Below are 12,372 nucleotides of genomic sequence, written 5' to 3'. Positions count from 1 at the left end.
GAGTTTTCTTACAGGGTTTATTTACTAGGACTTGCCAACAGGTGACACAAGGAAAGGAAAAGCAACGAAACTCAAGATGGCCACGGGACAATGGGGCAGGGATGAGAGACAGAGGGAAGTTATTAAGAATGATCTGCTCAGGGACCACCAGATTCTCAGATCAGCCGGCCATCAACAAGCTGAAAGGTTATCATAGCATTTAATTAGGGCTCCCATACTGGCCTCTGAGCAGCATTTTCAAGCATCAGTTTTTGGGCAGTTTTCTTAACTGGTCATACTTGGAGACCACCATAGGTCACCATCCTAAAATGAGCTTTTCCACCTTCATCAACCGACCAGACCACAGGTTCAGATTATCCTCATGCTATGCCACCAAAGAGCTAGAAGAGAAAGAAATGGAAGGCAGGGAGTCCCCAGGTCCTATACAGAGTTTGTCATTATTGCATAGTAGAAAATATACTATGTATATCAAAAGTATTTTCTTGGGGGAAAAAAAAAAAAGTATTTCCTTTCTTCTCCCCCAACTCCAAGCACTTTTAAACTTTTCTCTAACTAATAACACATTTTGAACACAATGTCTGGGGCAGATACATCTGAAACATTTTCGCCTTTGGTACAATTTGGAAGAAGCCCCTCAGGTAATTCAGATACACTCTGTAGCCTAGATGAGCATAAATCCAGTTCTCAAGCTTGAGTATGCACTTCAGTGGACAGTGGCCTGGAGGCCTCACTGAAGCACACTGCCACAGCTGCAGACTGGGCAGGTCCGGATGAGTCTCTGCACTTCTAAACAGGACCCAGGCAGTGCTGGGTGACGGCGGACGGGTAGGGATGACACTGAGAACCACTGCACTAATGTAGCTCTCAAACTAGAACAGATGCTTAACAAAATTTGTTGCGGTTTTGTTGTTTTAGCATTAATACAACTCAGATGTAGCTAAATACTACAGGACAGCTTTTAATTTAGCAAAGACTAATGCTGTGTTTAAGCACTTAATTCTATCCCCTTCTCAAGCAGAGGCCTCTACCAACTAGGAGTTGTGTTCGAATTTCAATTGATAAAAAATAATACTTTCATATATGTTATTTAACATTGACTACAGTTGCAAGGCAGTTGGTTTTCCTCCTTACACAGTTGAGGATACAGATTCAGGGAAGTTAAGTGACCTGCATAAAGTCACACAGCCTAGGAGAACTTTAAACCTCAATTTCAGAACTGACTCTAACATGAAACTGTGAGGCACTTAACCTTTATGTGTTCACTCTCTTGAAGTAGAAAATTAAGACAAAAGTCCTCATCTCTCCAGTGAGTGCTCCAAGTTCTAGAAAGTAAAATCACTCAGCAAACATTTTCATAATGCAAGTTATGTTCACTTAGATCAAAGTGAAGGGTTCTATCTTTGAGTCTGAATCCTACCTCCACCCCCACTGTCAAAGAGAACAGGGCCTCAGGACCAAATGCTGCCAATTCTTACCACTGGTATCATACAGCCATTCATCAGAAACTTAAACAAAAATCTAAATGGAAGACATGGATGGGACAGAAATCTTGGCATAATGTCAACTGTAACTAAAGGCTTTTCAGTCTTTCACCCCATTTAAGAGTTTTAGACTATTGCAAAAATAATGTTCCAACAAGCTCCAGTGTTTGAATAATTTATTTTGGATAAGCAAACTTAGTATTTTATAATGTTACATACTCTGGAGAATCAGACAAACTAGATTCAAATCTGAACTCTACGTTTTTACTAGGTTTTTTTGCCCTAGGGCAAACTTCTCATTTTCACTCGACTTTCTCGTCTGTGAAGTGGGAGGAGAAACACTAGAACCCGCCTTTCAGGGTTCTGAAGATTAAATGAAGAAATTCATGGAGAGACACAAGCACAGCGCTTGGCACATAGTAAGTACTCAAAGACATGGTAATTGCCATTAACAGTCACCTCCGACATGCCATCGGTTGAAAACTGGGAACTCAGTGAGGTCCCTGGTCTATCCCTGGCCCAGGACAAAACTGTGGACACATTAACTATAGAAGTGATCCCCAAATCTTTTATAATATCTTTGGCAGCCCAGATTCCTAAACAAGTAAAAAAGTTAGAAGTCTAGAAACAAAAGGCAGGCTAATGCTCATGAAACTCCATCACTTTGTGGCCAGAACAGAATCTTGTCCAAAATGCAAGAGAGAATGCCATCTGTATTCACCAGAGAAGGTGCAGTAACAAACAGTAACCTATTTCCAGCATTTCTGCTCAGGTGACTTCTTTAGGAACAGCAGAAAGCAGTAATAAGGTCTACCCAAGAGAGAGGGGAAATCACTGGGCAAGAAGAGCCCAAAGACATATCTGTTTCCTCTAAAAGGAAGCACCCAGCACGATGTAGCCTTTAATCCTCTACCACGTGGCTGAACTCACACTCTTCTTAAAGTCAAAGTACACCAGGCACCAGTCAGTTGAGAATAAACAGCTGGATCCAGATGCACTCATGCAAGTTGTGACCTCAAGGAAAACAGGAGGCAAAATAAAAAACACTAAGCACGCAGCAAATGGGTTTTCAAATGACTGATATCACACCAGTCCCTAATCTCCCCTGCTGCTGTCATGCTGCTGCTACATCTTGAAGGGGGAGTTCCTTTTAACAGAGGCGTCTATAAACAAGCAAGCTGAAAGTTAACAAGTTTAAGAGGGAAACGCATACAAAATTCTTGGCTGCTGGTGAAGAGCCACAAAAAAATCATGAATGCGCCAGTGCCAAGGGAAGAGGAAGTCTAATATCTAACACTGCAGACTAGGGAACCCAGAAGCAATGAAGCCATGAGGAAGCCCAAATGCAAAAGAGGAGGAGGAAAAAAAAAGCACATGGCACATTTCTTCTTCATATTCAAGCAGCAACTCTGGGCCTGAAGAGCACATAGCCCAGTGCCCAAAAGCCCCTTAGTATTTCATATCAACATTAACTTCCTGGAGGGCGACAAAAATCTGTCCTGGATTACTGAGTGATTTCTAATATGTACCATAACCAACACTAAGTCAACATTTCAGGGATCAAATTTCCTACTCGGCTGCATGCTGGAATGCATTCTTGGCATCAGACTTCTTCCCACTGCAGTCCACCCTTAGAAAATGCAGACGCCACTGGGAAATAAAGATTCAACCTGTCCCAAGACCATCTTCTAGTATGCACAAATGACTAACAAAAATAAACAAAAGTTCACTCAGATGTCCCTTCAAATTCAATAAAAAACTAATGCCATCCATTTAAACAGGGGGAAGAGTGAGTTCAGGGAAGAATACTCAGGACAGTTAAGCCAATATTCACCCTAACTTGGATTCTTCTAAAACCTAGATTGACTGAGGAGTTCATCTCAGCCCCTACAAACTTGCTGCTGAACCACCGTGCCCATTTCCGAGTTGCTGGAAACTCACTTTTGCAAAATGCCAGAATGGCTAGGAAAAGGTAGTGAAAGAGATATTTCCAAACTAGAATCTGTATTCAAGACTCCATACAACTTTACATGGGAACAGCATAACCCACCCTCCTCCTCCAGGTGGAAGCCCTGTAGTAACCTGGCACTGGATCCTCCATGCACCTTTAGCTGTTAAGCATCTACTTAGAGCCCTTTGAGAAGTGCCAAAAATTGCTTGTGATCCAATCACACATGGACCAGCAGGTAAAGAGAAACCAAAATTACTACATTAAAGAGGCTCCTATAAGGAGTAAGCATGTGTTTGCAGCATTTAGGAGCTTCTAGGCCACAGCCAACCTAGTCAAAAACAATATTGAAGGCCATTTCTGTGAACAGATAGGCAAACTGCATATGCGCAGGTTTACCCGTCCAACAACCCTCAACATAAGGTCTGATCCAAGCAACTCAGCTTGAGCATGGCTCCCAAATCTTCAAAAACAGCAGGAGTCTAAGATCTGGACACGTACTTCATGGCTCCTGTTTTAAGAAAGGTCAATTAACTCTGCCAAAAAGGAAAAAACTCAGGCTCTCTAACCAAAGTTGAACCACTGACACTGAAGCGTCCAGGGCACACAACTCTGAAGGTGACACAACCTTCCAAACCCAAAATTACTACAAAAGAGGCCCTGAACTGGCCAAGAACTTGGCAGGTTGTACTAAAGGCCCCACGTAACCACAGGAACCACTAAGACCCTGAAACTCTTTCATGGAACTGGTTACAGTCCAAATTTCCCAAAGTCACCAGAATGAGACAACTACAGGTCTGGGGATGGATGTGTAATTTGGATTCTGTAAAGCCCGTGAAACTCAGAGTAGCACTATGAAAAAGCAAATTAGTAATTTAACTTTCCCCTTTCTGGACGTTTAACTTCATAAATCACTGCCTCTGAAAAGTTGTCCCAGGTTTACCCTGCCCAAATCTGATCGCTCCTCATTCCCAGATTCCTTCAGGCCATGCACTTAGTTTGGTCTACATCCATTTATAAAACCTCGCTCTGCAAGTTTTCCAAGTGTGTGCACATAAGCATGCTTCCCAGGAAAACTCAATTCTTCTGAAGCAGATATTGCCTCTATCTTCCAAGTCCCTCCCTAGTATCTAGCAGATACGTTCACACAGAGCTCCTTCCCACACTCATCTGAAACTCCAGACCTCCCTGAGCTAGAAATCAGGCTCTTAGCAAGAAACCTGAAGTTCTAAGACCCTCCCTACCACCATACTGGGAAAGGCCTGGATAACCACTGTCAGCGTCAACCCAAGTTTTTGTATCTTGTTTTAAAACAAGCTGATAGTCTTTGGTAAGTGAGCTGAACCTAACTAAAAATTATGGTCAGAGCCATAATTACATTCATACTCCCTACTATCGATACTATGCTGGGTCAAAAAGGCACTTCCAGGAATCTGGTCTAAAAAACACTTCTTGGGAAGAAAACTGGTGTCAGAGCCAGTGGATTACGTTTGAAAAGGGACTTTGAGAAAGTGAATCCAGTCATCTCACAAGACCACCAAGGGAGATTACAATCAGAAGACAGTTCAAACAATTCTAAAATACTTCCTCCTCCATAAAAAGGATGTTTCACTAAAAGAACCCAGAAACGTGTTTAATCCTAAAATGGAAATTTTAAAAACAAAAATTGCATCTACCCACATTAACCCTTCAGGCAGGATTTGTTGAGTCCCCAAACACTGTACTGAAACCTGGGCATTAATTTTCATATATAAATAAGCGATGCATAGGAGTCCAGTGAAAACTACATAAATAAACCCAGCCCTTGGAGTGGGCTGATAATCCTGAGAGCCAAAGCACAACAGAGGCTTGGGACAGACAACACTCAAGTTGTAGTATCTTTTTTCCTCTTTATAGTATTCTAAAAACGCAAACCCCAGCCCTAAAAACATCTCACCAAACTACAAAACCTTTCTGAAAGAATAAGGCTTTAAATTCAAAACTCACAGTCTCATAAACAAAGCTTAAGAAGCACACTTAATTCACTGACTGAAACTTAGGTCCTTCCTTCCAAACTTCTATTTATTTTCACTCTGAACTGCAATCGATTTTAAACCGGGCTCCACATGTCCTGAACTTAGCACGGAGCCAGGAGGCTTCTCTTCCATGGCATCATCTTTTCACTTCAAATTCTTTTAGACCATCTCTTTTCTCCATGCTCCCTGCCCTCACCCTCACCCCACTCTCTCTTCCCTATCCCCAGTCTTTTTCTTCAATGTTATTTTATTCCACCACGTGAAAAGAAACTAGCATTATCTTTGCTTGAAAACTGTTTATTAATTTGCCTGTCAAACATTCTATAGAGCCGCTTACATCTTACTACAGAAACCTCCTGGGTACATATTGACAGCTCAGCAAGTATTTACACAAAGCTCTGAAACATTTGGTTCCTTCAGAGAGAAGAAGCTGCTGTGTCAAGCAGAGAATTATCAAACACCTTTCCCTCATTCATAAAGGGAAGCTTCCTTCTAGCACCCCTCTAAGATGCCTAAATTACACTTTTTAACTACTAAACCAAGAGGAGAAAGACTGGAAATTCAGGGGCGCTGGAGGACACCTGAAAGAACAGCGTTTCCAGGAGCAACTGCAAGCCACACCACCTGGTTTAAAACCAACAACGACAACAACAAAACCAGGGGTATGTATGAGAAAAAGCAGTACACCCACGAAGCTGACCCTGAAACACCTAAGCTTTTCCTGTTCCTGTTCCAGTCTCAGGAACTTTTACTCCTCTCTCAGCAAAACTTACAGGGCAAGTTCAGGCACTCAGATTACAACCAACTGCCCAAACCAGACCTAGACCTGCCCAAACACCAGAAGAAGCTGGAGAGCTTAATGCTGCCTCTCCCCACCTTCCTATCCTGCTCCGGAAAAGAAACGGTGTTAACATTCAATTTATGAACAGCCACTCCTCACTCCATTCCTAATCTACCTCCAAAATCGTCTTGTGGAGATTCTGAAGGAACTATTTTTCAAGTCTTGCTTTAATGAAGTCTGCCTAGTTTTTTCAATTACTACTTAGTGTTTTAATACCACAAGCCAGGTGGAATGACTAATGACAAACAGATTAACAGTCTCAAAGCAAAGGAGTCTGGTAGGGCCTTTTCTGCGAAGGGCCACAGAAACAGTGGTACCCAACTATTTAGAGCCTGATCCTGTAAATCCTCAAGAGAAAACAGCCTCGAGTTCCATGAGCCCAGGGGAAGAAAGACGGTCTCCGGATCCCTTTCAAAAAAGATACAGGAAGAGGCTGCCCTCCTAACAAGCCAGGTATGGAAGCACAGATACGTAGCATCAGAGAAGGAGGTCATGCAGTCCAATGAAGAGAAAATGAACCAGAGAAGGCAAATGCCCTGCCCAAAGTCACACAGCTTAATCCAGGGCTACATATGGAGCCAAAGCTCCTCTTCCCGAGTCCTGTGCTCGTCACCCCTCACTACCGTGCCACACGCAACTCGATGTACAACAGTAATGATAATGACCAGTCTAACCAGGGAAAAACTCAAGAGATAAAAGCAAAGGGAATTTAGGACTCTATATCGGAGATCGAGGTACCACTCCAGCTCAAAGACAGAAGAGAACTGTTCAGTGCCAATTTATTCTGAATACCATATTTGCATGCTTCAGATCCTTCCAGAATTTAGGGATTTGTAGCCAATCAGGCCAACCTTTTGAGGGACGGGGATGGGAAAAGCCCCTGACCATTACTTTGTTAGCTGATTTCCACGTTTCAAAAAAGGTTCACTAACTTTGTAAAAGGGCTGCTAGGGACATCACACGCTCCAGGAGTCAATCTAACATATGAATGTTTAATGCAATCCAGGACATCTTGTTACAGCAGGTGCCACTTGTCATGGTAACTCTGTGTCACACACAAAGGAAGGAACCTTAAAAAGTCCCCACAGGGCCCAACACAAACAAGCCAGCCTTGGTCCTGACGGCTTTCTCTCTTCTCTCACCATCAACCCCACTCCATTACCCCCAGTTCTCTCACAGAGAGCAGAGACACACGAAGCCCTTACAACTAAGCGCTGTCTCATGTGGTTACCCTGATCCCTCCTACTTGAGAGAACTCCAAGAGTCCTGTGTTTCAGCCAGCCCAGAATTTCTGCCAGTAGGCATTCCCATAATAAGCCTAGGATTCCTGTGTTTGTTTCCCAGGATTCGGAAGTATCGTTTGATATTTCCATAGCAGGAACTAACAGCCAAGCTTCTACAATCAAATTCACTTTGATCCTGGACTACACAGTCTATTGGATTTTTTTTTTTACTTTGATGAGCTGGTACTACTCTCAAGGTACTATAGCTAAAAGCATCCCAAGTAAAAAGCTTTAAGTGAGGGTCAGTCACATAGGTGACTGAAAAGTATTTCATTACTAGCAGGATACAACTCTTTGAGATACAATTTTACTTATGGAAAGGCATAAAGGAAAAGTCTGTTTGCTGGGATCTTTCCAGCTCCTGTGAAAAAGGCATAGCCACAATACCCACACTTATCTAACCTTTCTTTCATAAAGGCAGAGTCAAAGGAGAGCATCACTATCTTAGATGCATTAATCAAGTATCTACAAAAAAACTGTTAATTCAAGGCTGAGGGAAAGAAAAGAACAGAGCAATATCTTATTATTTAAGAACGTTAAGAATAGGCCATCATGGTCTGACAAGAAATTTATCCTTAAGTAGCAAAAAGGAATTCAGTACGAAATCTATCCACCTACAACCTTCATCTAGATGACGTATCTGAAGCAACCTACAAAACTGGAAGTTGCACTGTCTCTCCTAAGAGTGAATGCTCTCCAGCCCATGGCTGTGGGTCTCAGGAGAACAGGCAAACGAACTGAAATCCAACAGGAATCTATGTTGTGTGAGGTGCTAAGCCACATATGTTGAAAGGGAGTCAGAAAATTCGCCCAAAGGCAGCACAGACAAGATTCTAAACGGGACTGTATCTACTTTCCCACCTTTTACCTAGCATAGAACATAGTACCAAGTACAGAGAGAGAATGCTCAAACATTTAATGACTGAGAAGCAGAAAATGCTATACGGTAAACGTTAATTTAAAAAAAAAATGCCTGAATATCCCCAAACTTAAAGAATTCAAATTAATTTCTGCCTTTAAATGAGCCTTGACTTACCCCAAATTCTTCCTCCAATGGTTTAAGAAAGGTAAATTTCTCGGCCCTCTTTCCCCCTCCTCCACAAATAAAGGGGGGAATGAGGGCAAAGAGATACAAACTACAGAATGACCCAGAGACAAGAGGATGTTCTCAAACAAAATTTATCCTCCAGACACTAGGAATCCAATTTAAAATTCCCCTATTTCTTGCCGATATAGGACATCATGGAAGACATGGAGTCAAGGCACAGACCTCTAAACCTGCTATCTGATACAACCACATTAAAAAAATCCCAGCTCCAAGTAACAGTGGAAAAGCAGTTCTAGAATGGGGAGGGAATATATATACATAATTAGGCTGCCTAAGTGAACAAAATGTGAATAAAATCTCACAGGACAAAGGTACAACTGGGTACTGCTGAGAGAGGGGCAGACATGAAAAAGCGTCAGACCTTTTCCCCTTGCTTTGAAAAGATAAGATGACTCCATAGAATACCCAATATTCCTGACCAAAGCACTGAAGACAGACAGAACACGATGAAGAAGGAAGAAGAGCAAAATAAAGCAGAATGCACAGAAACATACCTAAAAGTTGTAATTTCTAAGCAAATCTTAAGTATCATTGTAGGTCATATTTTTATTATCTTGGAAGACAGAAATAAATGGAACTTAAAATGCAGAGAAAAAAACTGACCTGTATTTCAAGCTGTAAAATGATGACAAAACAGAAAACTGGGTTTTTTGATATTCCAGAAACATATGATAAATTTCACCAAACTAAGCCTTTAAGAAACAGTACCTCTCAAGATCACGAAAGATGAAAGATGTCCTTCCCTTTAAATTGAGCTGCTCTCCCAAAGTTTAATTAACAAAAGAAAGTGTTAACAAGATTTAACATGTAAACAAAGAATGACGCCAGCCTTCCTTAGAACACTTAAATGTGAAATTCTCTCTCAGAAAGCCTCCAGTTCTCAAAGTTTTCTCTTACCCCCTCTGATAAAGATCCCACATTTGCCACTCAATAAAAAGCTCAGTAAAATAATTTCAATTCTGCAAAGCGAACAGGGTCAAAATTACTCAAGACAAACGCATCTTCAGAGCCATCAAAGAAGTCATTTATACCATCAGGAAAGTCACAAAACCAAAACAAACAGCAAACCCATTGTAGAGAAAAACTCAGCTACTGTTCGGACAACACAGAATCTATTTCAGGCTGCATAAAACATAACAAGCAAAATAAATCCAAGGTACAAGCAAAATCCTACTGCCTCCTCTTTTGTTCCGGGCACAATGTAACAAGGGCAGCCTGTCTGGGGCTCTGCTCCTGCTGATACAGTATTGCTGCTTAAATCTCCCTCCTCAAGGTCACAGCCAATTTCAGCTCTGGAATAAAAGGCAGATAGTGGCAGCGATGGTTTGGGTTATCACTGGCAGAAAAGCAGAGTGTAAAAGTTTATGAGCTCATCAGGATTGTTGTACCATTACATCAGAGGCAATTATAAATGGCCAAGAGCAGGAGATGGGGAGCCAATCAGATCACAGATAGGATGTCAACCTAAGACCAACTGTCTCCTGGCTTTGACAGAAGGATTTTACCTCCATAATTCAAATCCCAAACCAAAGCAATCTGCACTTACTACTCCAATCACTCAGCTGTTTACCAGCACTTCCAGGGAGAAGCCCAGGCCACTGGGCCGACGGAGACTAAGACAGGAGACGACCCGGGCTGCCCAGGGTGAACCGAAGCCGGCCTCTAGCTGCTCCCAAGCAGGCCCCTGCCCTCCCTCGAGGTCCCCCCGAGCCCGAGGGGCCCCCTCCTTGAAAGCACAGATGGGGACCGGCCTAGAGGAAGGTAGGGAGGGCAGAGAGGAGCGGCAGGTGAGCAAAGAACTGTTCACTCAACTCCCGACCTCCGAGGGCTGCCTACACCCCTAACCTGAGCCCCCAACACCCCCTCACCCCGGGCCGGGCCCTTTTCCCGCACACCCGGCTCCGCACCCCTCTGAAGACCCCCCGGAGCTGGAAGGGACCCGGGGAGGAGGAGGAGGGGAGCAGACACCTCAAGGAAAGCCCCACACAAAGGCTGAAGGAGGGAAAGAGAGGAAGGCAGACGGGCAGCCATTTTAAGAGAGAAAGAGCGAGACAATGGCAGCTCCCCAGCAGTGGGGGCCCCAGACTGGGGGTAGCCCACGGCCGTGGCCCGCTCCCCGCCGCCGCCATCCACTCCCAGGACCCCCCCCGCCCCACTCGCCACAGCCCCCCCTACCCCACCAGCCGTGTTACCTGCGGGGTCCGGGCGAGCGGCTGCCCCCCGCCGCCGCTGCTCCCAGGGCTCATGGGCGCGTGGTGGCTCCTTTGTTGGGCCCCTCCCGAGGCGGCCGCGGCCGCCGCCGCCGCCGCAGCAGCAGCAGCCCCCCAGCACTGAGAGGCCATGTCCGCCGGGCCCTTGCCGGCGCCTCCGTCCTGGGGCCCGCCGCCGTAGTCGCCCCCGGGGTAGCCCTGGTAGCCCCGGGCCGAGCTGGGCGACGTGAGCAGTTGGTTGAGGGTGGGGGTGGCGGTGGGCTGGGGGGTTCCCCCTGCGGCCGCTGAGGGGCCGCCTCCCCCCATGGCCCCGAAGCGCTGCTGAGCGAAGGACGAAGACGACGAGGAGGCGGAGGCGCTGGAGGAGGGAGGCGGCTTGGAGCCGGCGGCCGCCGCCGCCGCCGCGCCGGAGCCCGGAGTGCCACCTCTCGGGGAGCTCAGCGCGTAGGCCTGGGGGGGCGGGGGGTAGGCGCTGCGGTTGGGGTAGTAGGAGTTGTACTGGTGGTTGGGGAAGCCGTGGTCGTGCGAGTTCTGCTGGGGCCCCGCGTAGGGCTCCAGGCCCCCGCCGCCGCCGCCGCTCTGCAGCGCTGCCAGGCCAGGGCTTTGTTGTCCGCCATGTTGTTGGTGGAAGACGGCGGCCGCGGCGGCGGCGACGGCAGACGGGCTCCGGCCGTAGGGTTGCCCGAAGCCGTAGGCTGGGGGCGGCAAGGCGGCCGCGGCTGAGTGAGGAGGCGCCCCCACCCCGTCGCTGCTGCCGCCGCCACCGCCGCCGGGCGGCTCCGTGAGGTTATTGTTCAGGGCGGGCCTAGGGCCCGCGTTCCCGTTCGAGTTCTTCAGGTCCGGCTCCGCGCCGGGCCCGCCGGCTCCGCCGCCGCCGCCACCCCCATTGCTCTCGGCCCCGTCCTGCAGCTCCTTTCCCAGTGGCTGCGGCGGCCCCACGGCGGGGCCCTCGCTTTCCTGCCCGGCGGCTGCCTTCATTTCCCCGCGCTCCGCCGCGACCGCCGCCGCCGCCTCGCCCCCCGCCTCCTCCCGCTGCTGCTGCTGCTGCTGCTCCGCTTTCTTCAGCTCCGAGGGCGGCGGCGGCGGGTTGCCCAGGCTGCTGGCGGCGGCGGGGGCGACCTGCGCGGCCATGATCCCCGCTGTCTCGTCCGCGGAGAGACCCGGCCCTGTCTTCGTCTTCTCTCACCCCCCTCCCACCCCACCCCGCCCCGGGGCCGAGTCCCCCCGGGCTTCCCTCCCCACCCGCCCGGGCGGGCCTCGCGGGGCTCCGCGGCTTTTGCGCTGCGCTCGCTCGCTCGCTCGCTCGCTCCTCTCCCCCCCGCCCCGCCGGCTCAGGCTCCGGGCTGGCGGCGGCGGCGGAGGAGGAGGAGGCGGCGGCGGCGGCCGAGGCGCCGGCGGCTCAGCTGCTCCCGGCTCTGTAAGCTCGGGACCCGGCTCTCCCGGCTCATTCCCCCCCAAGCCCTTGCCTGGGAATGAGGGGGGCGGT

The 12,372-nt window shown here is 47.4% G+C and overlaps 1 protein-coding gene across 4 annotated transcripts in view; it reads right to left on the bottom strand.

The window, feature by feature from the left end:
• ARID1A (AT-rich interaction domain 1A) overlaps positions 1–12,090 on the bottom strand; it is a 68,740-nt gene extending 56,650 nt beyond the window's left edge. For 3 of the 4 annotated variants that reach the window (XM_018056474.1, XM_018056498.1, XM_018056492.1), the window contains exon 1: positions 10,869–12,090. In XM_018056474.1, the coding sequence (XP_017911963.1) occupies positions 10,869–12,017 (1,149 nt within the window). In that variant the 5' untranslated portion in view covers positions 12,018–12,090. The remainder of the gene's footprint in view (positions 1–10,868) is intronic. The other variant, XM_018056481.1, reaches the window with a different exon arrangement.

The sequence above is a fragment of the Capra hircus genome, chromosome 2, assembly GCF_001704415.2.
Source record: "Capra hircus breed San Clemente chromosome 2, ASM170441v1, whole genome shotgun sequence".
Classification (NCBI taxonomy): domain Eukaryota; kingdom Metazoa; phylum Chordata; class Mammalia; order Artiodactyla; family Bovidae; genus Capra; species Capra hircus.
This window is presented reverse-complemented; position numbering and strand designations above follow the sequence as displayed.